This window comes from Neophocaena asiaeorientalis, unplaced genomic scaffold, assembly GCF_003031525.2.
Source record: "Neophocaena asiaeorientalis asiaeorientalis breed wild unplaced genomic scaffold, Neophocaena_asiaeorientalis_V1.1 scaffold671, whole genome shotgun sequence".
NCBI lineage: Eukaryota > Metazoa > Chordata > Mammalia > Artiodactyla > Phocoenidae > Neophocaena > Neophocaena asiaeorientalis.
The window spans coordinates 1593244-1619638 of NW_020175533.1; the positions used below are offsets into that span (position 1 = coordinate 1593244).

Genomic DNA, 26395 nt, shown 5'->3' on the forward strand with positions numbered 1-26395 from the left:
AATATTAAAGGAAAATGATGTTTCAGCACTCAGTTCAGTTATTAGAAAGTTTCTATATATGTATGGAACAACTTGAGTATATGAATCTATTTTCTCAACTGGAAATTTTATGAAATCTAAACACAGATGAAGTATTTCCAATGAAAATTTAGCATCCAAATTGATATATAATATAAAATACACACCAAATTTCAGACTTAGTGCAGAAAAAAGATTATAAATTTACACAAAAATAATTTTATATTAATGTTAAAAGTATATTTTTAATAAATTGAACTAAATGAAATATATTGTTAAAATTAAGTTTACCTGTTTCTTCTTTACCTTTTGTAATGTAGCTGCTAAAAAATTTAAAATTATACACATGACCCATATTATATTACTACTGAGCCAATTTGGTATAGACCAGAGTGAAGGACAGGAAGAAGAAAGCCAGGAAATCTCAGAAATCCACCTGCCTTATCTTTGAACACAACACAAAAACAACAAAAGAAAAAAGTCTGTTAAATAAAAAAAGTTTTCCTGAATGAAGCCTCCTTCTAAAAGTTTAGGAAAATTAATTTCACACAAAAATAAGAAACATAAAATGATCAAGGTCAAATCCCATCCAAAGTTATTATTATAAAAAAGAAAACTAAGGAGCAGGTGAGAAAAGCATATGATAGGCATGCTCAAAAAACAAATCGAGTATGGATACCAAAGGGGGAAGTGGGGATGGGATGGATTGTGAGATTGGGATTGACATATATACACTACTATGTATAAAATAGCTAACTAATGAGAACCGACTGTATAGCGTAGGGAACTCTACTCAGTGCTCTGTGGTGACCCAAATGGGAAGGAAATCCAAAAAAGAGGGGATGTAAGTATACATATAGCTTATTCACTTTGCTGTAGAAACTAACACTACATTGTAAAGCAACTATACTCCAATAAAAGTAATTAATTTTTAAAAAATCAAAATTGCAATTTATTTCAACAGGTGTTAAAAAAATTAAGAAAATTATACAAGACATGAAGGAATAAAATTAAAAAATGAGAATCAGAAAAACTCAGAAATGAGGTGACAGAATTCAGGAAAACTTTGATTCTTCTGAATCAAAATGAATTCTGAAAATTCATTTCAGAAAAGAACACAAAACAAGAAGGAACACAAAAGTAAATAAACATAGAATGCCTTAAATAAGAAAAAAAAAGAAGAAACTTTTGAAAATGAAGAGGTAAAAAGGAACCAAAAGTGACAAAATGGAAGATAATCAAAGATAGAACATATGGATAATAGAAGTCCCCAAAGAAGAAAACAGACTAGATACTACAGCTATATAATTCAAGAAAACTCTTGTGAAATAAAAATGTGCAAAACCAAATATTGAAAAAGCATACTGGGTATCTACAAATACCAACCATGGATGACAAACACCAATGCACAGTCTAGACTTAGTGGGGAAGGAAGGAAGGGAGGGAAGAGAAGGAAAAGGAAGAAGGAAGGAAGGAAATTGATAGATTCATAGACAAATATTATAGAACTAATGTTATTAGTCATATAACAATCCATTGGGCTTTAGTGATTTGTTAACTTAATGATTATGAGGTGACTTATACCCCTACCTGAGTAGTTTGCTCTGCCTGTGCCTGGCTAAGCTGGGCTTGCAAACTGCTAATTAGTTCCTCCTTCTCCTGGAGTTCATGTTTTATCTTTTCTACTTCCATCTCTTCTTCTGTAGAACTCTTGTCATGCTGAAAACACAGGAGATAAAGTCATTTAAATAAAAGAATCTAATTTGCCCTATACAGCCATTTGATTATAGTGTTATCCAACTGATGGGAGCAAAAAATAACACCTGACCTAACAACAAGGAAGGAATCTTAGAGTTTTCCAGTTTCAGTATGGCCAAGTAGTTCCTATTAAAACCACCCTCCCTCAGATAACCACTATAAACTGGACAATATAGAAAAACAGCTATCTGAAAATGCTGGAGAGCAACCAAAAGCAGGAAGATACCAGAGGGGAGTCAATACTTGGAAGAAATGGCACCATGTTTCCCATTTTTATAGTTTTTAGTCTGAGGACAAAACCAGTCAGTGACATACAGGACTAAAACATAACAGAAAACTCAGTCTCACTGCCTTGAAGAACAAGAGGACAGAATTCAGGAAAACACAGCTGCTAAGTGAGGGGCAAAGCATCATAAGAGAGACAGTGGCAGGAAGGGGGGAGGAATTCAAATATTTCAATAATCTATTTTTTCCCAAAATCTCTTCCTTCGACTGAACCAGATTCTACCTCCCATCTGAAGTCACCACCAGCCCCTAGCCCCCAAAATGAACCTAGCCTGCTTATTGGAACCACACAGAATAATTTTACACTTTCTTCCACATAATAGTCAAGTATCTGAGGATTGCCATCATTTCTTCAACTATGCTTTCCAGAGACTATCAAGCTCTGTCATGGGTATACAATAGTTAAAGAGCTGCTGTGACTGATTGCTGGAACTTAGAAATCATTTAATCCAACCCTTTTATTTAAAACAGAGGAAGGAAATGAAGCTACAAGATGATAATTTGTTTAAGGTCTCAGAGCTTTAAAAAAAAAAAAAAGAAGGCAGAGTATAAAATGGATGATTTAAAAATCTAACAACATAGCAGAGGGAAAAGTTAAAAGAAACAAAGCCACATGGGGAGAGACAGGTTGGTGCTACCACAGCCAGGGGCAAGAAAGAATAATGAGAGGAAAAAAACAAAAAGTAAGAAAAGAAGAATCAAAATGAATACATTAGTTGAGAAGAGTAAGAGAAGCTTCTAAAATAAGCTTTGAGAAGTTAAATAAGGCTATCAATTAAGGAAAAGTAATATCTTCTGAGCATTACACCCAGGAAGGAAAGACGAACCATAGTACTAGTGAGCTAACTAGTGACCCCAAAGGTTGTGCCTAGAGAATTGATTAAAATCTCATTTCCCAAGAACTAAAATCATTGTGAATAAGAATACTAGTGGGTCAAAAACGAAAACAGGATGAAATCTAAGAAAAAATTAAAAGGTTTCTTATGTAGAGTTACATCTAAGCCAATTGGTAATGTGTACTGTGATGTGCTGGCCTCTCTGTATTCTATACCAAACTCTCCAAACAACTGAAGTTTCTTGTTCTCTAACTAGCTAGCTGAATGTGAATATTTGGGGTTTAACCATAGAGGAAAGGTAATAATAACGAGTATTAGGACAATGCTCTATTACTCAAAAGGCATAGGCACTTTCCTCACTCCTCTCTCCATCCCCAACCTTGAACGTTTTTGTTGGTGGCAGGCATAAACCTACAAAGCATCACTTAGAGGAGCCCAAAGTAATCTAGCTGATTAAGCCCACAATGCATGAAACTTTAATATACTATTATGTGGCCATAAAGACAAAGAATATTCTGTATCAAGTCACTGAACTAAAGAATTTCAGAGGTGGGAGAAACCTTAGAGTTCACCTAGTTTAATCTTCTAACTAAAGATAAAACTCCTCCAAAAGCTATGTGCCTCTCCTACTTAAATGCCTCAATTTAATTTTTTTTTCTTCCTGTTAGCCTTTTTAACTCCCTGAAAGTCTAGGTCACAACTAATATTTAATTTCCATATGTTCTGTTGGCCTTTTATTCTGTGTTTGGCCCACAGCCCAGCTAGACTGCAAGCTCAAAAAGAAAGGACAGTATTGGGGACTTCCCTGGTGGTCCAGTGGCTAAGACACTGAGCTCACAATGGAGGGGGCCTGGGTTCGATCCCTGGTCAGGGAAATAGATCCCACATGTCACAACTAAGAGTTTGCATGCCACATCAAAAGACCCTGCATGCCACAAATAAAAGATCCCACATGCCACAACGAAGATCCCATGTGCTGCAACTAAGACCCAGCACAGCCAAATAAATAAATAAAAAATTTTTTTTTAAAAAAGGACTGCACTGGGCTTCCCTGGTGGCGCAGTGGTTGAGAGTCCGCCTGCCGATGCAGGGGACACAGGTTCGTGCCCTGGTCTGGGAAGATCCCACATGCCGTGGAGCGGCTAGGCCCATGAGCCATGGCTGCTGAGTCTGCGCATCTGGAGCCTGTGCTCTGCAATGGGAGAGGCCACAACAGTGAGGGGCCCGCGTACCGCAAGAAAAAAAAAAAAAGGACTGCATTTAGTGCTGTATTACTTTAGCTTCATAAATTTTTGTGATTAGTGAAGATCTGCTATAATGAGAGCCTTTTTCTACTCAGAAAATGTGTATTATACCCAGTCACCATACCTTGGAGAGTTGCTCCTCTGACTGAGGTTCTGGGGACAGAACAGTCCCTCCTTGTGCCTTCATCTCTTCTATGTGTTTATTCAAAGAAGTTAATTTGGCCTTAGCATGAAGTTTTAGTTTTTTAATTTTGTTATCAGCAGCTTTTCTTTCTTCCTGTCAGAGAACAATGATGGTAAATACACAAATGCTTATTCATCACTTATCCAGCATATAACAAGTTATTCTCAGTAGGCATCATCTTGGACTAGTAGGGAAATCAGATTCTCTAATAATCTAAGTGAAGAAAAAAATCAAAGTGACTGTTATGTCTTTTATCAAGTGCTTGGCAAGAAAGGACAATGGTACCTGTAGAATTTCATCCTTCTGCTGTAGTTGAGCATCCTTCTGTCCAATGATTTCTTTTAGTTCCTGCACCAACTGCTCTGCATAAGCCAGGCGCTCCAGAACATCCTCTTGTGTTCTATCATTAAATTCCATGTCAGATTCTTGGGGTAATTCCTGGTATTTAGACAAAAAGTTGCCAATTTACAAGGGAAAAGGTATCAGCTTCCAAACAGGAGGTCCTTCATTCTAACTTTATCTTATGTCTTGTCCAACTCATATCCTTACTTAAGAAATCTTTCCGAGGAGATGAGAACCCAGGGGCAGGGTATGGGTTGGAGGAAAGGAGGAGCCTTAGTTGTCAAGAATGGGTCCTGGCTTATGTAAATCTTGTAGCCTAGTGGTAAAATTCCCGGGGACTGAATGCCTTGGGCTGTGGAAGTCCTCCAGAGATGTTGGTTGGATATTATTATAAGAGTTGTTTGGAGGGGCTGAGAGTTGTGGAAAAGGAGGGCGTGTGGAGGATGGTGGAGGGTGGAGGAGGGAGAATGGGTAGGGAGGGGGAGCAAAGTGAGCATGTGTGTACACTGTAAGGCGTCTAAGGCTGTGCAGGGATGAACAAGGACACGCTCATACTTACCTGGCAGAGGAAATAAAAATTAAAAAATTTTTTAATTTTAAAAAGAAATCTTTCCAATAATAACTATCCAATATTAGTTACTACCCAATATTATTATTAACCAATAATTATTATCATAGCCATTGCAATATATATTAAGTATTTTGTAAATGTTAACTATTTTACAAACATTATCTCATTTACAGTCTTATCATACTAATTTTACCGAAGAGAAAAATAAAGGGAAGCAAAGATCACAAAACATTTAGTGGAAGAGCTCAAAATTTAAAATTAAGAGAGTAGTTGAATAAAATTCTCTTAAATCACCAGGGAATACTGCTTGTCTTTCAAGAAAGTGAAAGGACTTTTTTTGAGTCCTATGTGACCTTCAAAAAATACAATACAGACTATAAGAGAAGTGATAGATGAATTTACAATAGCAAACAGATGGTCTGAAACCCAAAAGGTGCTCCAGTTCCACCATTTGTTGTTTCAAACCTTTCCTATGAAATAGGAATACATATCCGAGGAGTTAAAATAATCTAGCACTAAGTAAGCCCCAGGAGGACAAATGAGGACAATCTTTCTAATCTCATCCAGGAATTGATTCCCATCACTGTGTCTCACAGGCTACAAACTTACAGGAAAAGGATAATTTACAAAGTCTCAATATTTTTCTTAATCTTCTCTTCCACCTAGCACAAGGAAGGCTGCTCACACCCTTCTACCTTAAATTCTTGTCCTCAGAAGAACACAGAACATATTTCTCATTAGTTTAATTCAGAACAGAGCTACTCACAGGTTCTAAGGAAGCCCTCATATTCTCATCAGTTTCATCTCCTGATAATTCATGCAAAACAACATTTGCTAATCCTGACAATCGGCTCAGCATTTCTGCAAAAAAAGAAAACATAAGAATCAGTCAGATACATGCTTCTCCTATGATGGTAACTATCATTTATAAGTTAAATAAGAAAACTGTGCATGTGATATATATTAGACACAGACTACATCAGGATGATGTCTTTAAAAAGGCATTTCAGTATGTACACTGTAGTCAAACATTGTTCTTTTCAGTGACAACTACACAGAGATTTTAATCACCATCACTAATGTTTTAAAAATGAAATACAAATACATAATTGTTTAGTGGAAAATAATACACCTTACAGGTTATCTTTAATGCCTTTTCTTTCATCATAATTTCATTGGCAAACATGGAGTTCTAACTATTCCTTCCCCTGCCAGACTATTATTCACTTCTAATCTGTCATATACACCCCATAGTTCAGCAAAATTTTTCTTTTTTTTTTTTTTTGCGGTACGCGGGCCTCTCACTGTTATGGCCTCTCCCGTTGCGGAGCACAGGCTCTGGACGCGCAGGCTCAGCGGCCATGGCTCATGGACCCAGCCGCAGGGCATGCGGGATCTTCCCAGGCCGGGGCACGAACCCATGTCCCCTGCATCGGCAGGTGGACTCTCAACCACTGCGCCACCAGGGAAGCCCAAAAGTTTTCTTTTTTATGTGCCTCATGAACCTGTTCTTTCAGGAAGCTTTCTCAGTAAACCATGTGGTTTCACTAAAATTTAAATATAACCCTTGTTCAAAACATATAGCATTAAATGCATACATTAGAAAAAAAGGAAGAATGACTAAAATCAGTAACCTATGCTTCTTCTGTAGGAAATTTGAAAAAGAAGAGCAAATTAAAACAAATTTAAGCAGAAAAAAGAAAATTAATATCAGAGCAGAAATTAATAAAATTGAAAATAGAAAAATAAAGAAAATCAGCAAAACTAAAAGTTGATTCTTTGAGAACATGAATAAAATACATAAAGCTTGGTCAGACTGACAAACAAAAAGAGAGAAGACACAAATTGTCAATATCAGATATGAAACAGGAGAGAGACATCACTACTGACCTACCATACATTAAAAAGTAATAAAGGAACACTACAAATAACTCTATACCCATAAATTCATCAACACAGATGAAATAGGCCAATTCCTTGAAAGATTAACAAGCCACCAAAACTCACTCAACTCACCTGAATACACACACACACACACACACTCACACACATGCAAGCGCACATACCATTTCTCTCTCTCTTCCTTTTTCCTTATTTAATCATTCATTCAGATCAGTGTCACTTGCTAGTCCATAAACTCCTTAAAAGTGAGAAAATTAATGTTTTGATAGGAAAAATCAAAATAAACTGGACTATCATAGCATTATTATAAGCAATTATGCTGAGTGACAAAATATTATTCGGCTTTTAAAATCCTCAGCAGGAAGAAATGTAAAAGCTATTGCACAAAATAAGCACTTGAATAAAACTAGTTTCTGCTATAGTTTTCTTCCACTCAGTAACAGTGTTTAGGGCAGCCATGGTCATTGATTAAGAAATGGCAAGACCTTTGTTTCTATAACAGGTTACTTAGATAAGCAGCATATAGCATTTGGAAAAGACATGTGAAACAGGAAAGGAAGAGAGAACCACTAGGAGGGCAACATAGGACCATATATAATTACATATATAAGTACTGAAAGGGAAACACAAAGTCATATATAAGTGCATAGCGACATAATAATCAGTCACTCATCAGGTTATGAGACTCACAACTACAGTCAGCTAAAAAACAAACAAAACTCACCAGGACACAGACTCTAAACTTTCTTTTTAGCTCTAGACATTCAATTTTCTATAGTAATCATTAAAGAAGGAAATGAACACTATAACTAAAGAGTCTTTTTTAGGCACAGAAATGTGTACTAATCAAATACTCATAATAGAACCTAACATATCCAGCAGAAGCACTTTATCTTCAAAATTTTCAGACCCTGTTGGGAATAAGCAAAAGGAAAGAAAAAAAAAAAAAAACAACCGATAGGACTCTGAGAAGATGGTAATAGCAGATAGCATAGCTTTTGGATCTTCCTAAATTCCCACATAAAAACAGACAAAGCAATTAGATAACAAAATTAAAAACCCATGGACAGCCTTTACCAAAACGAACAAGCAAACAAATAAAATGAGGCAAAGTTTCCCACAAACTCCAAAATAAACATGGATATAGAAAAAACACCAAAAGCCACAAGATCTGTGTATCACTGTTGTCCATGCAGGAGGAATAAAGGGAAGCAAAGGGTAGCAGAATGTGCCACTCACTCCAAAATATGTCACTTGGCAGAAGGACTATTTTGGGCTAAAGCACGTGAAAAACAGCAGGTACAAGTAGCGTGTGCTGATCTCCCATTTTTCTCCCTGAAAGGAAGAGATAAAACACCCATATGGAAGATGTTGTCTATCTACCAGGAAGAGAAGTAATATTGTTGTCTCCAGGGATGGGAGCTGAAGCCAAAAGAAATCTGTAAAAACAAACCTTGTAAACTAACACTTACCTCCCAAGTCACTGCTCTATGATTAATGACCTCCTTCTGTTGTCTCATTTTCACAATTTACTACTGTTTGACCAACTCATTGTACAGATGTTAGATTCTAACTGCTTCTTTGGGTCTTCATTTCCTTATAAGGGCTCCCATGCCACATAAAGCTGATATTAAATAAATTTGTATGCTTTTCTCCTGTTAATCTTTCCTATATCAATTTAATTCTCAGACCTAGCCAAAAACCCTTAGAGGACAGAGGAAAATTTTTATCTCCCCTATAGAAACTGTAAGAGCACAACAGACCTAATACCAAGAGAACCACAAAAAATCCAGTGGGTATTCACTGGAAAATGTGTCCAGCCAATTCAAGAACAGTAACCGGAAAAGGGAAATGCATCCCCACTCCAACAACAGGTAAGTACAAGAAACCTTCAAGGTCTGAAGTGGCTAAGGCAGCGCAGGCCACATTAATTCTCCAACCGATGAGCCAGGGATCTTTTTCAGAATAGGGCCTCCACTGAGGAGAATTTTCTGAGAAAAATTTGAAAATTAAGTCCTTACCTTTCAATAATTACTTTAAAAGTAAATGGATTAAATTTTCCAATCAAAAGACATCGTGGCTGAATGGATTAAAAAAAACAAGATCCAACTATATGCTGTTCACAAGAGACTCACTTGATCTCTAAGGATAACACACAGGCTGAAAGTGAAGGGATAGAAAAAGATATGCCATGAAAATAGTAACCAAAAGAAAGCAGGGGTAGCTGTACTTACAACAGACAAAAAAGACTTCAAGTAAAAAACTGACCAAGAGACAGAGAAGGTGTTTATATAATGACAGGGGAGATCAATTATTACATAACAGGATATGAACTTGTAAGTCTATAACAGGATATAACACTTGTGAATATATATGCACCCAAAATTAAAGCACCTAATTATATTTAGCAAATTTTAACAGAATTGAAGGGAGAAACAGGTAGCAATACAATAACAGTAGGAGACTTCAATATCCCACTTTCAACAATGGATAGATCATCCAGACACAAAAGCAATAAGGAAACACTGGACTTGAACAACACGTTATACAGAAAAGACCTAACAAACATATATAGAGCATTCCATCCAACAGCAGTAGAACATGCACTTTTTTTGAGTGCATATGTAACATTCTTTAGGATAGATCATATGTTGGACCACAAAACAAGTCTTAACAATCTTAAGAAGACTGAAATCACATTGAGTATCATTTCTTAACACAATGGCATGAAACTAGAAATCAATAACAAGAGGAAAAATGGAAAATTCACAAACGTGAAAATTAACACACTCCGAAAAAACAACAGGTCAAAGAAGAAATCAAAAAGGAAATCAAAAACTATCTTGAGACAGATGAAAATGAAAACATGACATATCAAAACTTATGGGATGTAGGTCTAAGAGGGAAGTTCTTTTGTTTTTTTATTATTATTATTATTTTAACATCTTTACTGGAGTATAATTGCTTTACAATGGTGTGATATTTTCTGCTTTAAAACAAAGTGAATCAGCTATACATATACATATAACACCATATCTCTTCCCTCTTGCGTCTCCCTCCCATCCTCCCCATCCCACCGCTCTAGGTGGTCACAAAGCCCCAAGCTGATCTCCCTGTGCTATGTGGCTGCTTTCCACTAGCTATCTATTTTACGTTTGGTAGTGTATGTATGTCCATGCCACTCTCTCACTTCATCCCAGCTTACCCTACCCCCTCCCCGTGTCCTCAACTCCATTTTCTATGTCTGCGTCTTTATTCCTGTCCTGCCCCTAGGTTAAACAATGACAGCTTTACTTCTTTTCCAATTTGGATTCCTTTTATTTCTTTTTCTTCTCTGATTGCTGTGGCTAAAACTTCCAAAATTATGTTGAATAATAGTCGTGAGAGTGGACAACCTTGTCTTGTTTCTGATCTTAGAGGAAATGGCTTCAGTTTTTCACCACTGAGAATGATGTTGGCTGTGGGTTTGTCATATATGGCATTTATTATGTTTAGGTAAGTTCCCTAAGAGGGAATTTTATAGCAACAAATGCCAACCTTTAAAAAAAGAAATATCTCAAATAAACAACGTAACTTTACACCTTAAGGAACTAGAAAAAGAAGAACAAACTAAGCTGAAAGTTAGCAGAAGGAAGGAAATAACCAAGATCAGAGCAGAAATAAATGAACTGAAGAGTATAAAAATAATAGAAAAGATTGATGAAACTAAGTGATTTTCTATAAAGATAAAATTGACAAACTGTTAGGTATATCAACTAAGAAAGAAAGGAGAAAATTCAAATAAAAGTATATGTGAAAGAAAAGACAGGGGCTCTCCTGGTGGCACAGTGGTTAAGAATCCACCTGCCAATGCAGGAAGAACCCACATGCCGTGAAGCAACTAAGCCCATGTGCCACAACTACTGAAGCCTGAGCACCTAGAGCCCATGCTCCACAACAAGAGAAACCACCACAATGAGAAGCCCGTGCACCACAATGAAGAGTAGCCCCCACTTGCCGCAACTAGAGAAAGCCCGCACACAGCAACAAAGACCCAACGCAGCCAAAAATAAATAAAAGAAAAGACAGTAAGATGGATATCACAGAAATACAAAGGATCATAAGAGACTACAATATACAATTATATGCCAAAAAATTGGATAACCTTGAAGAAATGGATAAATTTCTAGAAACACACAACCTACCAAGACTCATTCATGAAGAAACAGAAAATCTGAAGAGACCAATAACAGTAAGAAATGGTAATCAAAAACCTCTTAACTAAGAAATGTCCAGGACCTGGTGGCTTCACTGGTGAATTCTACCAAATGTTTAAAGAAGAATTAATGCCAATCCTTTTCAAACTCTTCCCAAAAATCAAAGAGGAGGGAACACTTTCAAATTCATCTTACAAGACTAGCGTTACCTGATAATGAATCCATACAAGGACACTACAGGAAGAGAAAATTACAGCCCTATGTCCCTGATGAACATAGATGCAAAAATTCTCAACAAAATACTAACAGATCAAATTCAGCTTCACACTAGCAGGACCATGCACCGTGATCACGTAGAATTTATTCCTTGGATACAAGGATGGTTCAACATCCACAAATCAATTAATGTGATACACCACATCAACAAAATGATGGATAAATATCATAAAATCATCTGAATAGATGCAGGAAAAGCATTTGACAAAATCCAACACTCTTTCATGATAAAAACTGAACAAATTAGATACAGATGGGATGTACCTCAACATAATAAGTTTATATACGACAAGACCACAGCTAACATCATACTCAATGGTGAAAAGCTGAAAGCTTTTCCTCTAAGATCAGAAACAAGACAAGGATGCCTATTCTCACCACTTCTACTCTGTACAGTACTGGAATTCCTAGGGAGAGTAATTAGGCAATAAAAATAAATAAAAGCCATCCAAATCAGAATGAAAGAAGTAAAATTGTCTCTGCAGAAGACATGATCTTACAAAGAGAAAACTCTAAAGAATCCACGAAAAGGCTGTTAAAACTAATAAATGAACTCAGTAAAGTCAAAGGATACAAAATCAGTATACAAAAGTTATTGTTTTTATACACTAACAATGAGCTAGCCAAAAAAATAATAAATTAAGAAAACAACCCCATGTTTAATAGCACCAAAAATAATAATAAAGTACTTAGGAATAAATTTAACGAAGGAGGTGAAAGATCTGTGCACTGAAAACTATAAAACATTGGTGAAAGAGATTAAAGACACAAATAAATGCAAAGATATCCTGTGTTCATGGATTAGAAGAGTTAATATTGTTAAAATGTACCTACCACTCAAAGCAATGTACAGAGTCAGCACAATCCTTATCAAAACTCCACTGGCTTTTTTCACAGAAATAGAAAAAAAAAATCCTAAAATCATATAGAACCACAAAAGACCCTGAAAGGCCAAAGCAAGGAAGATCAATTCATCATCAAAGAAGGTGCCAAGTATAGACAACGAGTAAAGGACAGTCTATTCAATAAATGGTATTGGGAAAACTGGATATCCACATGCAGAAGAATAAAATTGGACCCTTATCTGACACCACATACAAAAATTAACTCCAACTTGGTTAAAAACTTGAACATAAGACCTGAACTGTAAAACTAGTAGAAGAAACACAGAAAAAAGGCTTCTCGACATTCGTGTGGGCAATTATTTCTTGGCTATGCTCCCAAAAGTGCAGACAACAAAAGCAAAAATAGAAAAATGAGATTCCATCAAACTAAAAAGCTTCTGCATAGCAAAGGAAACAATGAAGAGAATGAAGAGACAAACTATGGAATGGAAGAAAATATTTGGAAACCACACACCTGATAAAGGATTAATATCCAAAATATATAAGTAACTCTAACAACTTAATAGCAAGAAAACAAATAACCCAATTTTTTAAATGGGCAAAGGATTTAGATAGACACTTCTCAAAAGAAGACATACAAATGGTCAACAGGTATATGATAAATGCTCAACATCACTAATCATCAAGAGAATGCAAATCAAAATCACAACATCACCTCACACCTGTTAGAAAGGCTATTATCAAAAAGACGAAAGATAAGAAGTGTTGGCCAGGATGTGGAGAAAAAGGCATGCTTGAACTCTGTTGGTGGGAAGGTAAATTGGCATGGCCATTATGAAAAACATATGGAGGTTCTACAAAAAACTAAAAATAGAACTACCATCTGATCCAGCAATTCCACTTCTGGGTATATACCTAAAGGAAATGAAATTAGTATCTTGAGGAGATATCTGCACTCCCATGTTCACTGCAGCATTATTCACAACAGCTAAATTACAGAATCAACCTAAGTGTCCACTGACAGATGAATGGATAAAGAAAATGTATACAGTATATACACACAATGGAATATTATTCAGTCCTAAAAAAATAAGGAAATCCTGCCATTTGTGAAAACATAGATGAACCTAGAGGACATTACGTGGAGTGAAATAAGCCAGGTACAGAAAGACAAGTACTGCATGATCTCATCTATATATGGAATCTAAAAAAGTCAAACTCAAGGAAGCAGAGAGTAGAATAGTGATTGCCAGGTAGTAGAGGGTAGGGGAAATGGGGAGATATTTGTTAAAGGGTACAAAATTTCAATTATGCCAGATGAATAATGTCTGGGAATCTAATGTACAGCATGGTGACTACAGGCAGTTTGCTAAGAGAGTAGATTTTAAATATTCTCACCTCCAAAAAAAAATAAAAAGGTAACTACATAAGATGATAAATATATTAATTAGCTTGACTGTGGTAATCATTTAACAATGTATACATATATCAATACATCACTAACACCTTAAATGTATACATTTTTGTCAATTACACCTCAAAGAAGCTTAAAAAAATGACTAATATCTACTTCCAATATTGACACCTACTTAACAAAAATTAACGGGTAAGTATTAATTGCTAAATGAATGTAGAGCACCTAACAGTACAGCAGAGCACAAACAGTAGGTATATGACAGAAATGTGTATCATATTTACTTTTACAAAAGAAAAATTAAACTTTGATATTCTTACCATTTTCTATGATGCAAACTTTGGTGAACACACACACACAGGTATATATGTGATTTCTTCATATGAATTAAAACAAATAAATTTATCAATTATCCCCCAACAAAAATAGAAAAACCCAGAAATGAAGCAGAAACACAAGAAATAATTTAAAATTAAAAAAATATTTTGGAAATAAAGATGAAACTAAAGGGAATAAGTATATGAATAATCACAACAAAGTTGCCTTAAAAAAAAAGAAAGTTGAAATGAAGGATAATTTTAAAAATCAAAAAGAAATTCGCCATAAATTAAACATGTAACTACTTTGTGACCCAGTAATTTTACTCCTAGGCATTTATCTCAGAGCAATGAAAACTTAAATTCACCCATAAACCTATACATGAATGTTTTTAGCAGCTTTAGTTTTAAGCACCCCAAACTGGAATCAGCAAGGATGTCCTTCAACAAGTAAACGGTTAAATAAACTATGGTACAGGCATAGCTCGTTTTATTGAGCTTTGCTTTATTGTACTTTGCAGATATTGATTGCATTTTTTACAAATTGAAGGTTTGTGGCAACTCTGTGTTGAGCCAGTCTACTGGTACCATTTTTCCTATAGCACTTGCTCACTTCATATCTCTCTGTGTCACATTTTGTTAACTCTCGCACTATTTCAAGCCTTTTCACTATTCTTATATTTATGGTGGTCTGTGATCTTTGATGTTACTATTGTAATTGTTGTGGGGCACCATGAACCACACCCTTATCAGGTGGTGAACTTAATCAATAAATGCTGTATGTGTCCTAACTGCTCCACCCACCAGCCGTTCCCGCCTCGCCTCTCCCTCTCCTTGGGCTTCCCTATTCCCCGAGACACAACAGTATGGAAATTAGGCCAATTAATAATCCTACAATGGCCTCTAAGTGTTCAAGTGAAAGGAGGAGTCACACGTCTCTCACTTTCAATCAAAAGCTAGGAGTGATTAAGCTTAGTGAGGAAGGGAGGTCAAAAGCCGAGAGAGGACGAAAGGCCTCTTGCACTAAACAGCCATGTTGTCATTGCAAAGGAAAATTTCTTGAAGGAAATTAAAAGTGCTACTCCAGCGAACTCACAATGATAATAAAGCAAAAGAGCCTTATTGCTGATGTGGAGAAAGTTTCAGTGGTCTAGATAGAAGATCAAATCAGCTACAACATTCCCTTAAGCCAAACCCTAACCCAGAGCAAGGCCCTAACTCCCTTCAATTCTGTGAAGGCTGAGAGAGGTGAGGAATCTGCAGAAGAAAAGTTTGAAGTTAGCAGAGGTTGGTTCATGAGGTTGAAACAAGGTGAAACAGCAAGTGCTGATGTAGAAGCTGTAGCAAGTTATCTAGAAGATCTAGCTAAGATAATTAGTGAAGGTGGCTACACTAAACAACAGATTCTCAGCGTAGACAAAACAGCCTCCTATTGGAAGAAGATGCCATCTAGGATTTTCATAGCTAGCGAGAAGTTAAGGCCTGGCTTCAAAGCTCAAAGGACAGTCTGACTCTCTTGTTAGGGGTTAATGCAGCTGGAGACTAAGTTGAAGCCAATACTCATTTACCATCCCGAAAATCCTAGGGCTCTTAAGAATGATGTTAAATCTACTCTGCCTGTGCTCTATAAATGGAAAAACAAAGCCTGGATAACAGCACGTCTGTTTACAACATGGTTTACTGAATATTTAAGCCCACTGTTGAGACCTACTGCTCAGAAAAAAAGATTCCTTTCAAATTACTGCTGCTCATTAACAATGCACCTGGTTATCCAAGAGTTCTCATGGAAATGTATAATGAGATTAATGTTGTTTTCATGCCTGCTAACAAAACATCCATTCTGCAACCCAAATTCTTTTTGAAATTACCCAGGAGTAATTTCAACTCTCAAGTCTTATTATTTAAGAAATACATTCCCTAAGGCTATAGCTGTCATAGATTCCTCTGATGGATTTGGGCAAAGTAAACTGAAAACCTTCTGGAAAGGACTGACCATTCTAGATTCTGCTAAGAACATTCATGCTTCACTAAAAAAGGTAAAAATATTAACATTAACAGGAGTTTGGGAGAAGTCAAGCCCAACCCTCACTGATGACCTCTGAGAAGTTCAAGACTTTGGTGGAAGAAGTAACTGCAGATGTGGTGGAAACAGCAAGAGAACTAGAATTAAAAGTAGAGGCTGAAGATGTGACTGAATTGCTGCAATCTAAGGATAAATCTTTAAAGGATGAGGAGTTACTCCTTCTAGATGAACAAAGAAAGTGGTTTCTTGAAATGGAATCTACTCCTGGTGAAGATGCTACAAAGACTGTTGAAATGACAGCAAAGCATTTAGAATATTACATAAACTTACTTAACAGAGTAGCAGCAGGTTTGAGAGGATCAACTCCAATTTTCAAAGAAATTCTACTGTGGTAAAATGCTATCAAACAGCACTGCATGTTACAGAGAATTTGTTCATGAAAGGAAGAGTTAATCGATGCAGCAAACTTCAATGTTGTCTTATTTTTAAAAACTGCCACAACCATTCCAACTTTCAGCAACTACCACCCTGATCAGTCAGCAGCCATGAACATCAAGGCAAGATCCTGTATCTACCAGCAAAAAGATTACAACTTGCTGAAGGCTCAGATGGTAGCATTTTTCATGATAAAGCACTTTTTAATTAAGGTATGTATATTTTTTAGACATAATGCTATTTCACACTTAAAAGACTACAATATAGTGTAAATGTAATTTTTATATGCACTGGGAAACCAAAAAATTTGTGTGACTCACTTTATTGTGATATTAGCTTTATTGCAGTGGTCTGGAACTGAACCCACAATATCTCCAAGGTATGCCTGTACATACATACCATGGCATACTACATAGCAATAAACAAGAACAAGCTACTGATATACCTAACAATTTAGATGAATGAATCTCCAGGAAATTATGCTGAATGAAAAAAAAAAGCCAGTTCCAAAAGGTTACATGCTATATAATTCCACATTTACAGAATATTTTGAAATGACAAAATTTTAGAAATGGAAGACAGATGAATGGTTACCAGTGCTTAGGGAGAAGCTGAAGGTGAGAGGGTAGGAGGTGGTTATAATTATAAAACGGCAACACAAGGTATCCTTGTGGTGTTAGAACTGTTCATTATCTTAATTATGGTGGTGGATACAGGAACCTACACATAGGTGATAAAATTTTATAGAACTTAACATACATGTATACAAATAAAATTGGGGAATGTATTATCAGCATCCTGGTTGTGACATTATACAATAGTTTTCTAAAATGTTACCACTGAAGGAAACTGAACAACGCATACAAGGTTTCTCTCTGTATTATTTATTAGAATTGCATGTGAATCCACAGTTATCTCAATTTAAAAAATAAAAAGATTAAACTAAATGTGATATCTTATGATAATACCGTGGAACAGAAAAAGGACATCAATGGAGAAATGAGTAAAATCCAAAGTATGGAGTTTAGTTAACAGTAATGCATCAGTGTTGATTTCTTAGTTTTGACAAATGCACTTTTCTACTGTAACATGCTAACATTAGAGAATACTGGGTGAGAGATATACTGAATTCTGAACTATCTTTGCATATTTTCTATAGTAAATTTAATATTGTTCCTAATGCTTTGTTTCTCTTAAAAAATTCAAAGAAATAAATAGTAAAGAAGGAATCAAGAGAAAGTGATAAATATTGCAGATAAGCAATGAGGATAATAGGATCCCCGAAAAAGAAAACCAAAGCAAAGGTACAGAACAAACGCAAAAAACAAAAGCCAAGAGCACTTACCTGAAATTTTAAAAGATCTGAAGTTACATATTGAAAGAGGCCACCAGATAACCTGAGAATATCAACCCAGAATGACCAACAAGACATTCTAGTAAAATTAATGGACTTAAAAGAATTCTTTGAGGTTTAGGCTGAAATGTGACTTACAAGCAAAAAAAAAAAGACTATGGTCAGACTTTTCAACAGCAATGCTTTTGCCAGAAAAAAAAATGGAGTTACAGACTTGAGATATTTAAGGAAAGAAAATGTGAGCTAAGGATTTTATTTTCAGAAAATATGACCTTCAGATATAAAGAGCACAGACAGAATGTTACAAACTTGCAAGAAAATTAATGAAAAATTTTTCCAGGAGCCTTTCCTAAGGCATCTATTAGAGAAAAAGCTTGAGATAACCAAAATGAGTAAAGAAACATCATCATAAGGACTGGTGTGAGCACTAAATATGTTACTCATAGAACTAAGACTGGGATGGGGAGACAGCATAGAATTTAATCATTATATGCTCTGACAACATATAGGGCTCCAATTTTTAAAAAATGGGGAAAATGTAAATAGCATATACAAAAAAAAACTTATAAAAATTTTAACAACCAAAATTGGCAGTGTTCATTATCAGTATTATTATTCCTTGACTATTGTATGTGCCCTGTGGAATTAAATGAGTAATTAAGGGCATAGTAATTCTATCATACAGTCATTATGAAAAAAGGAGATAGACATATAACACAAAAGAAATTAAGAACCCCAAAATAAAAACTAATCTTGAATTTGAATCAAAAGTACCAGTATGAACCTATAAGGTATTTTACCTTAGTATATATATTTTCCTAGCTCTGTGCATTGAAAAAAACTATGACAAACTGAGAAGCAATAAGTATTTCTAGTCTTGAAATACTATTCCCCGTTAAAAAAAAATTTTTTTTAATAGGAGGGCTTCTTAGAGAAATGGCTGATTTCAATTCTGAAGCAGGAAATGGTACAAAATGAGCCTGAAACATTTTTTCATACAAAATAGCAAGGAAGCTATCAAAGACTAACATAGAGTCGTGTCAAAAGAATCCAGGAGACAAACTGAAGAAGTTCCCACAGGCCAAAGGAACAACTGAATTTCTAATAAGATTATGAATTAAATTGCAACAGATATTTAAATCCACCAAAAATGTTTAAATTCACAAGTTCATAATAATAAACTGGTCATCATCTGAACTAAGTATCATGAAAACTAGGTAAGTACAAGGATTTATGTTGTCTTTTCTATTTGGACTTTGCCTTATGACTCCCTGACGCAAGAGTGATTTCTATAGCTGTTGACATTAAAGGAATAACATGGAAGTGTAAAAGGATGGGCACCTCAGGCACAGTTAGGGTCTTTAGGTAGCTCAGAGGTTGGGAACCTGAGGGCAAGAGAGCCACTAAGTAGCCATGCTTAAGCTAAACGAAGAAAGATGGATCTCTGCCTCTGAAAGGCTCACTGTAGGATAGAAATGGGCAAATGCACATATAAAAATTAGTAAAGGGGAAAACATATAGTAATAAATTAATGTAAGGAATATCTGTGACTACTGGACAAGCAATGCTCTTGCTGTTGTTTTATAAAGCACCAGAATCATGAATAGCAATTTGGGAAAAGAATAAAATAAAGAGCTTCATGCCAAGGTCAGGGTTCAATAAAACATTCAGGCAAATAAAACAATCCCTCAGAGTCAATGCTGGCCACACCTTCTATAAATTCTGCCACAGGATCTCAACACGTCTGTGTTGAGGTGGCATTTAGAATTCCATGAGTCTTATTTTCTCAGTATTCACTGCTAATTATTTTCAAAATATCTACTTGGTGTGGAGCATTATGCTAAGAACCACAAAAATATAAAAAGAAATATAAGGCATGCCCCAACCACAGGGAACCTAGTACAAAATGCATGGGAAAATAAAGTAACTGAAGACAGTGAGCACATGCCTATGACTACATGCATACGCACCACTTGCTTTGGAATTTAAATCACATTTTCCCACAGAAACAACAACACAGAAAATGGTTGTATTTCCATATCAGTCCTCAAACTCACTCAATGCATGTTTAGCTGAGCCTCAGTAGTTTTCCTTAATTCTAAGTGATCCTCAACCAGTTTGAGAAGCTGATAGGAAATGGTGCTATATAGCTGGGAAAAGCATATGCAATACTATGATATAATTTTACAATTAGAAAATGGAAAACTAGTTTTCATAACACAAAAAAACTTGTTTTTATTAAACAAATTTAGCAGTAAACGGTAGCTATAACTTATATACACAGTACTATGTACTAAATACTACTCCAATTGCTTTACATATAATAACTTATTTATCCTCATCATTTTACTCATTTTATTTTTAAAACAACTCCAAGGAGGAGTTCTATCAATATCCCTAGTATTAAAGTGTGTAAGGCATAGGGAAGTTAAGTAATCTTCCCAGTCACAGAGCTCGACAAAGCTTCTTTACTGGTAGAGATTCAGAAGATAACCTATTTTCTGAGCAACCTCATCACCCAACATTCTTCACTGGGGCTGAAAATAGTGCTGGAGGCATGAGGGCACTCGTATACTTGTATATACTTACAGTTATATAACCACTAGACTAAAATGAAATGACTCACAGTAGTAGGGCTCTAAAGAATTCCGTATTGTTTATACCATAGATAGGCTCATTCAAGGGAACAAAGGATATTTGCACATGGATATTCACTACAGCAGTGGTTTTTGTTTGTTTGTTTTTAAGAGAGTTTATTTTTACTTTAAAAAATTTTTGGCCTCGCAGCATGCAGGATCTTAGCTCCTGGACCAGGGATCAAACCCGTGCCCCCTGCAGTCGAAGCACAGAGTCTTAACCACTGGACTGCCGGGGAAGTCCCTACAGCAGTGTTTGTGATGACTAATGACTGAAAACAATATCAATGTCCATCAGTAGGGGACAGGCTAAATACATTTTGATATTTCTACAGGGGAATGCTGTACAGCCTTTTAAAAGAATGGGATAGTTTATACTTATGGATATGGAAAAAATACTTTATAGTATAAAGTGGAAAAAAAAGGTGTAGAATAGCAGGTATATTATGATTCAACTTGTGTGAGAGAGAAAAGGAAAGGGATATATATTATACATGTGCTTGAATATGGTCAGAAATTTTCTTAAGAATAAACAAATTATTTACAGTGCTTACTTCTGGGAAATAGGGAATGGGGAAAAGGATCAGTACATAGAGGAGAAAGAGATTTTTGTTTTTATATTATATCCTTTTGTATTGAATTTACTTTTACCAAAAGCACATACTGCTGATTTTAAATTAGCTTAATTAAAAATGGAGTATTGTAGAGCTTAACATCCTTTCATATAGTGGTTCCTAACAATATACTAGTAGGTAATGATCAGTGATGAGATGTGTCCCAAATAATTTATTTCTAATAGTAGTTAAGCTAGAGAAGTTTATGAATGATTTTTTATAAACAAGAATAAAATCAACATTCTTTTAATTAATCCACTAATGTAACGGGGAAAAAAAGAGAGACTTTAATATTCAAGCAGAGGGAAAAGAGAGTTATATCCTAAAGATGATTATTTTTAGAAGAGGCTGCATCTCAGAGGAATGGAGGTCCTCAATAATAATAATAATAATAAATTAAAATAAAAAGGATTCCTCCAATCTGGAAGTCCTCAGAGATGCAAACACCTTTCTTAAAAAATAAAGAAACATCTTTATGTGATCTCCAGACTGGGGTGGGAGTGTCCCAGAAAACGGGCAAGAATTTGTTTTCATCCTTTTAAATATGTATGTTTTTGTATATTTTATAAGTAATATATTTACAGTGTTATTCATAATTTATAATTAAATATACAGTATTTAGAGGATGGTTGCTCAAAAAAATGTTTTATTGATAGGGCAAGCAATTAAAACTGTTTGGAAACTACTGATGTAGTCCAACAAATTTAATGCAGTGAAAAGGAAAGCATTAAATGGCCATTCCATGGTCAAAGGATGAAAAGTAAAAGCTGTGAAACAGTCAGTGTACAACGTCTGCAATTTTTTGACCATTCACAATTATTCTGACCATCCAAATTTAATTACTTCATTCTTCTGAAAAGGCCTCCAGCCTTTCTGCGGAGAGTTCTCCACTGCCATCTTGCACAGAACTGTGAGAGTCTTTAAAAGCTCAGAAAGCTTCCAACTACTTCCAAAAGTGAAAGTACTTATCCAGTGATTTTTAAATATCTCTGCCCCACTCTTAAACTGTCCTCTCCGCACCGACCAACTGGAACTCTTTGAGTAAGTCAGACAAATATATTCCTCATTTGTCGAGGGGCTCATCCTCTGCTTCACACTCCTACGCACCACTCCTGTTACGCAGAATAAACATCCTCCACACCACCAAATCAAGTTCTTTTTCCTCCAGAACTCTATTAAGGGTTCCCTTTCCTCTAACTGCCTGACCACCTCTGATTCCTGGGACTTTAGTGTTGATGGGATCGCAAGGATCTTCCCTCTCTCCGAATCTCTCCAGCAACTCATTAGCAGGATCATTCGTCAGGCCCTCGTTTGAGTTACTGTCGCCAATGTTTCTGCGATCTCTGCCCTCAAGACTTTTGGTTTGTCTGGGTCCCGCCTCCCCTTCCCGACACTAAGTTTGTTTAGGGTCTGAGCGCAGGGGCCTGGCAGGTTCTCTCCGACGTCAGCTGTTGCGTACACAGGTTAGCCTGAGCAGGCCGCTCAGGGAACAAGGCCGTCCTGACAGGACCGACCGGAGCGCCTTTCTCCGTCGCTCCCGGAGGAGAAACGTCCTGGGGATGGGGTAAAGAGTGCATATGTGCCTAGAGGCCGCACAGGGCGACCCCGAAGCCATCCGGCGGGGCCAGCTGGTGGGTGGACGATTAGAACTAGGCCTGGTAGGTGAAGGGAGGCGGACTGAACAGCCGGATCCGGGACTGAATCAGGACGGGGAGGGAATCCGAGTGTGGCTGCTTTGGCAGCCCCGCGGGTCCTGTGGCGGGGGTGACCGTTACAAGGCTCAAGGAGGCGAAGAGTTGGGGAGCGTCCCCCACTCACCTGGAAGAGGCTGTCGCCGGAGGCTCCAACTGCCCCCCTCCCAAATTTAAGCCACGTCAGCTCGGGAATCCCGTACGCGACACCTACCGCTGCAGCGCCCCGCCAAGGGACTCAACCACTGGCAGTTGGGACAGAAAAGGGGATTAGGCTATGGACCAATCAGGACTTAGCAGCCGGGCGTTACCAGGGAGACCAGGCACGCCTTGTTTGTGACTAACCCATCAACAATGACAGAGACCAATCAACGTCGGGATGTGCTCCGCTTCCTCAAAGAAACAGCCAATGGACTCTGAAGAGTGGGGGAGGGGCGGAGTCAGACGGGAGCAAGGGTTCCGGAAGAAAATCTAGGGAAGAGCCGGAAATGCCGGGAGGGCGGGCGTTCTGGTAAGGTCAGGTGTTGATGGGACGGCCGATTTCTTCTAATTCTTCCGCGGGACTGGCGGTGCCTGACCCAGCTTAGGGCTTGGGCTTTTTGCTGAGACACTGCACCCCGGGAAACCAGCTGCCGTTAGGATTGTTGAATGAGCTGTGAAGGGAGTGGGGATGTGGGTTTTGCTCGTAGAGACATAAAATATTAGAGCCAGAAGGTAGGTGGTCTAATATGACTTTTTCATTTTACTGATGAAAAATGAGAACCAGTTTAAAGTGACTTGCCCAAAGACAAACAGCAACTTACTGATGGAACTCGGACAAGAACGTGGCGTTTGTATGAAAGGATCAGAGATGTTTCTAAGGACGTGAATGAGAGAGAGAATAGTGAACACTAGGAAATGCGTTTTAGGAAGTGGAGCTTGAACTGGCCCTTAAACAGAGGTTGAGGGTTGAGGGCTTGGGTCCTGGAATGGGAGTCAGTGACTAAGGAAAGGGGGGAAAGTAGCTTACTGTGTACCAGGCACTCAGCCCACTATATGCATCCTCACCCTAGTGCTTACATAACCCATTGAGGTTCGAACATCAGTAAGGCCTTTGCTGGCTACCCATCTAAAACTGTAGTCCCCTGTAATCACCGTGTACTGTTCTTAGACCTGGAGATATAGCTGAGACCAAGAAACAAAAGTTCCTGCCCTTTTGAAAATAATAATTTAGTGAGGAGAGAGAAAATAAACAGTTGGCCCTTGAACCACACAAGTGTGAATTGCACGGGTCCACTTATACACTGATTTTTTTTTCAGTAATAAATACTACACTATCTGGCCTGGTTGAACCCGTGAACAGAACCACCTGTAAGGAAGAAACAGGTATAGGGAGAACCAACTCCCTAATTTATTCTGGGGTTTACGACTACAGAGGGTCAGTGCTCCTAATTCCCATGTTGTTCAAGGGTCAACTGTAATATAGTAGATGGCAAAATGCTTAGGAAAGATGCAAGCAGAGATGGAGTATAGTGGGTGCAGGGGACTGCAATTTTAGAAAAACTGAGACCAGGCATGCTGGCTTTTGCTTCATTCTCTTGTACTTCTTAAAACTTGGAATGTAAAGGGCAGCCCTTCCAGGGCCCAACATGAGCCAGGGCTTGCAGGGCTTATTCTGCAGGCTCTCCAAGAGATTTTATTTGTGGTCAGTGAGCAAGGGACTGTTGCTGTATATCAACTGCAGCTGTTTAGGGTTGAGGCACCCAGCTGACTGCATCAACAGCTGAAATTGCTCCCTGATGATGTGCAGACCTTTCATGTAGCTGGTCTCTGTGAGTTATATTTAGATACAGTCATTAAATAAAATCCTCACTAATCAGGATTCCCTAGTGGTAAAGAAGTCTAAATTATGAGATCTGGATTTTGTATGAAAGTATCTGTGTGTACTTGTCCACAGACGTCTGGGTCTTTATCTATATTCCCCTAGGTCAGCAAAAATCCCAGAAGGATCCAGAGTGTACCAAATATCCAATACTCAAAGCCTAAGAAAAGACTGTTCTGAAATCCCTAGCCCTCATAAGTAGTAAGTCATGGGTCTCTCCTCTGGAAGTGCAGAGATGCCTGTGCATACTTTGGTGCCCATTTCTTGACTAGGGCCTGCCTACAGAATGCAGCCACAGTAGACGGGACTGGTGTCCCACCTACATTGAGGACAGAGGGACTGCCGCTGTGTGAATTGTTTGGGCTTTGTTCTGGTGTCCCAAGGAGGCCAATATGACATGGGGTAGATTTCAGGCCATTTGTCTCCATGTCGCAGTTGGTAGTCATCCTTCATACCAATTAACTCCTAGAAACAGATGCCAGAGGAAGCTCTCTACAGGAATTGGGACTTTTGTTCTCCTGACTTTCCTCCTGGGAATGTCAGCACTCCTGATTAAGCACTAGACCCATGGAGAGACTGAGCTGACTTTAGGAAAACTGAGACCAGGCCTGATGACTTCCAGCTTCCTGCACTCCTTAAAACTTGAAATGTACAGCAGCCCTTGATGTGTTTTTTTCCAGCCCAGCTCCAGTTTTTGCTCTCCATGGGTCCCTGTAGATAGTCTATCTTTGACGATGGAAGAGATTAGGATTTGGGGGCTCTTCTGTCTGTGGAGCTGCAGGTGTCTCCTCGCCTCCTGCTGGATGAACTTTGGGATGGGGACCAAGGATGGCAGGTTGTTTCTTGAGAAGGCTATAAGTGTGGAATGAGTAGATGTCCTGATTCAGCTTCTCAGAGGCATCAGAGATGCCTGAGGGATACAGAAACTTGCTGATTTATGCTCTTATCTTGATATTAAGGCCCTGGTACCTGTCTTTCAGCTCTTGCTGGGCATCCTCAAGCAGCAGCGGTTTTGCCCAAAGGTGGGCAGGGCTAAGCAGGAACCCTGGCACATGGGAGAACAGGAGAGCTGAAGAGGCCAGGCATTCTTGCCTGGAAGATGGCAAGAGTTGTCTCCCAGCTCTTGCTAGGATCTACTCCTCTGACAGCTGAAGAAGAAACCACTGTTAAAACTCCCCCTGTGTCTTCAGGGGCTAGAGATGCTATAACTGTTTGACTCAAAGGCCTGGCATAATCCAGGCTCCAGGAGAATTGATTGAGCCCTCTTCTAACTTCAAGAGTCTTCCCCCACAGAATCAGCAGGCTCTAGATACTTCATGGAACATGTGGAGCCAGGCAGAAAATCTTGGCAGCCCTGGTGGGCAAAGGGTGGGAATGGCTGAAACAAGTGGGATTATCCTCTATAGGGGATGAAGCCACAGTAGTTTGTAGAGGAGAAGCAACATTTATGCCACAAGAACTCAGTTACTATTTCTATATGAATTGTTACTGAGCATTTACAATATATGAGGAAGTCATATGGGGAGCAGTGGTGACTTTCTCATCCTGAGGCACCTAGAGCCAAGGGCATGAGGAACCTGAAATCAAAGAGAA

General features: G+C 37.7%; 1 protein-coding gene across 11 annotated transcripts in view; it reads right to left on the reverse strand.

The window, feature by feature from the left end:
• Positions 1 to 23193, reverse strand: part of GOLGB1 (golgin B1) — an 82494-nt gene extending 59301 nt beyond the window's left edge. For all 11 annotated transcript variants that reach the window (XM_024769215.1, XM_024769213.1, XM_024769212.1 and 8 more), the window contains exons 1-5: positions 23069 to 23193; positions 6005 to 6099; positions 4611 to 4763; positions 4266 to 4418; positions 1609 to 1737 (exon numbers count right to left, since the gene is read on the reverse strand). In XM_024769215.1, coding sequence (XP_024624983.1) covers positions 1609 to 1737; positions 4266 to 4418; positions 4611 to 4763; positions 6005 to 6097 — 528 coding nt within the window. In that variant the 5' untranslated portion in view covers positions 6098 to 6099; positions 23069 to 23193. The remainder of the gene's footprint in view (positions 1 to 1608; positions 1738 to 4265; positions 4419 to 4610; positions 4764 to 6004; positions 6100 to 23068) is intronic.
• Positions 23194 to 26395: the final 3202 nt, after the last annotated feature.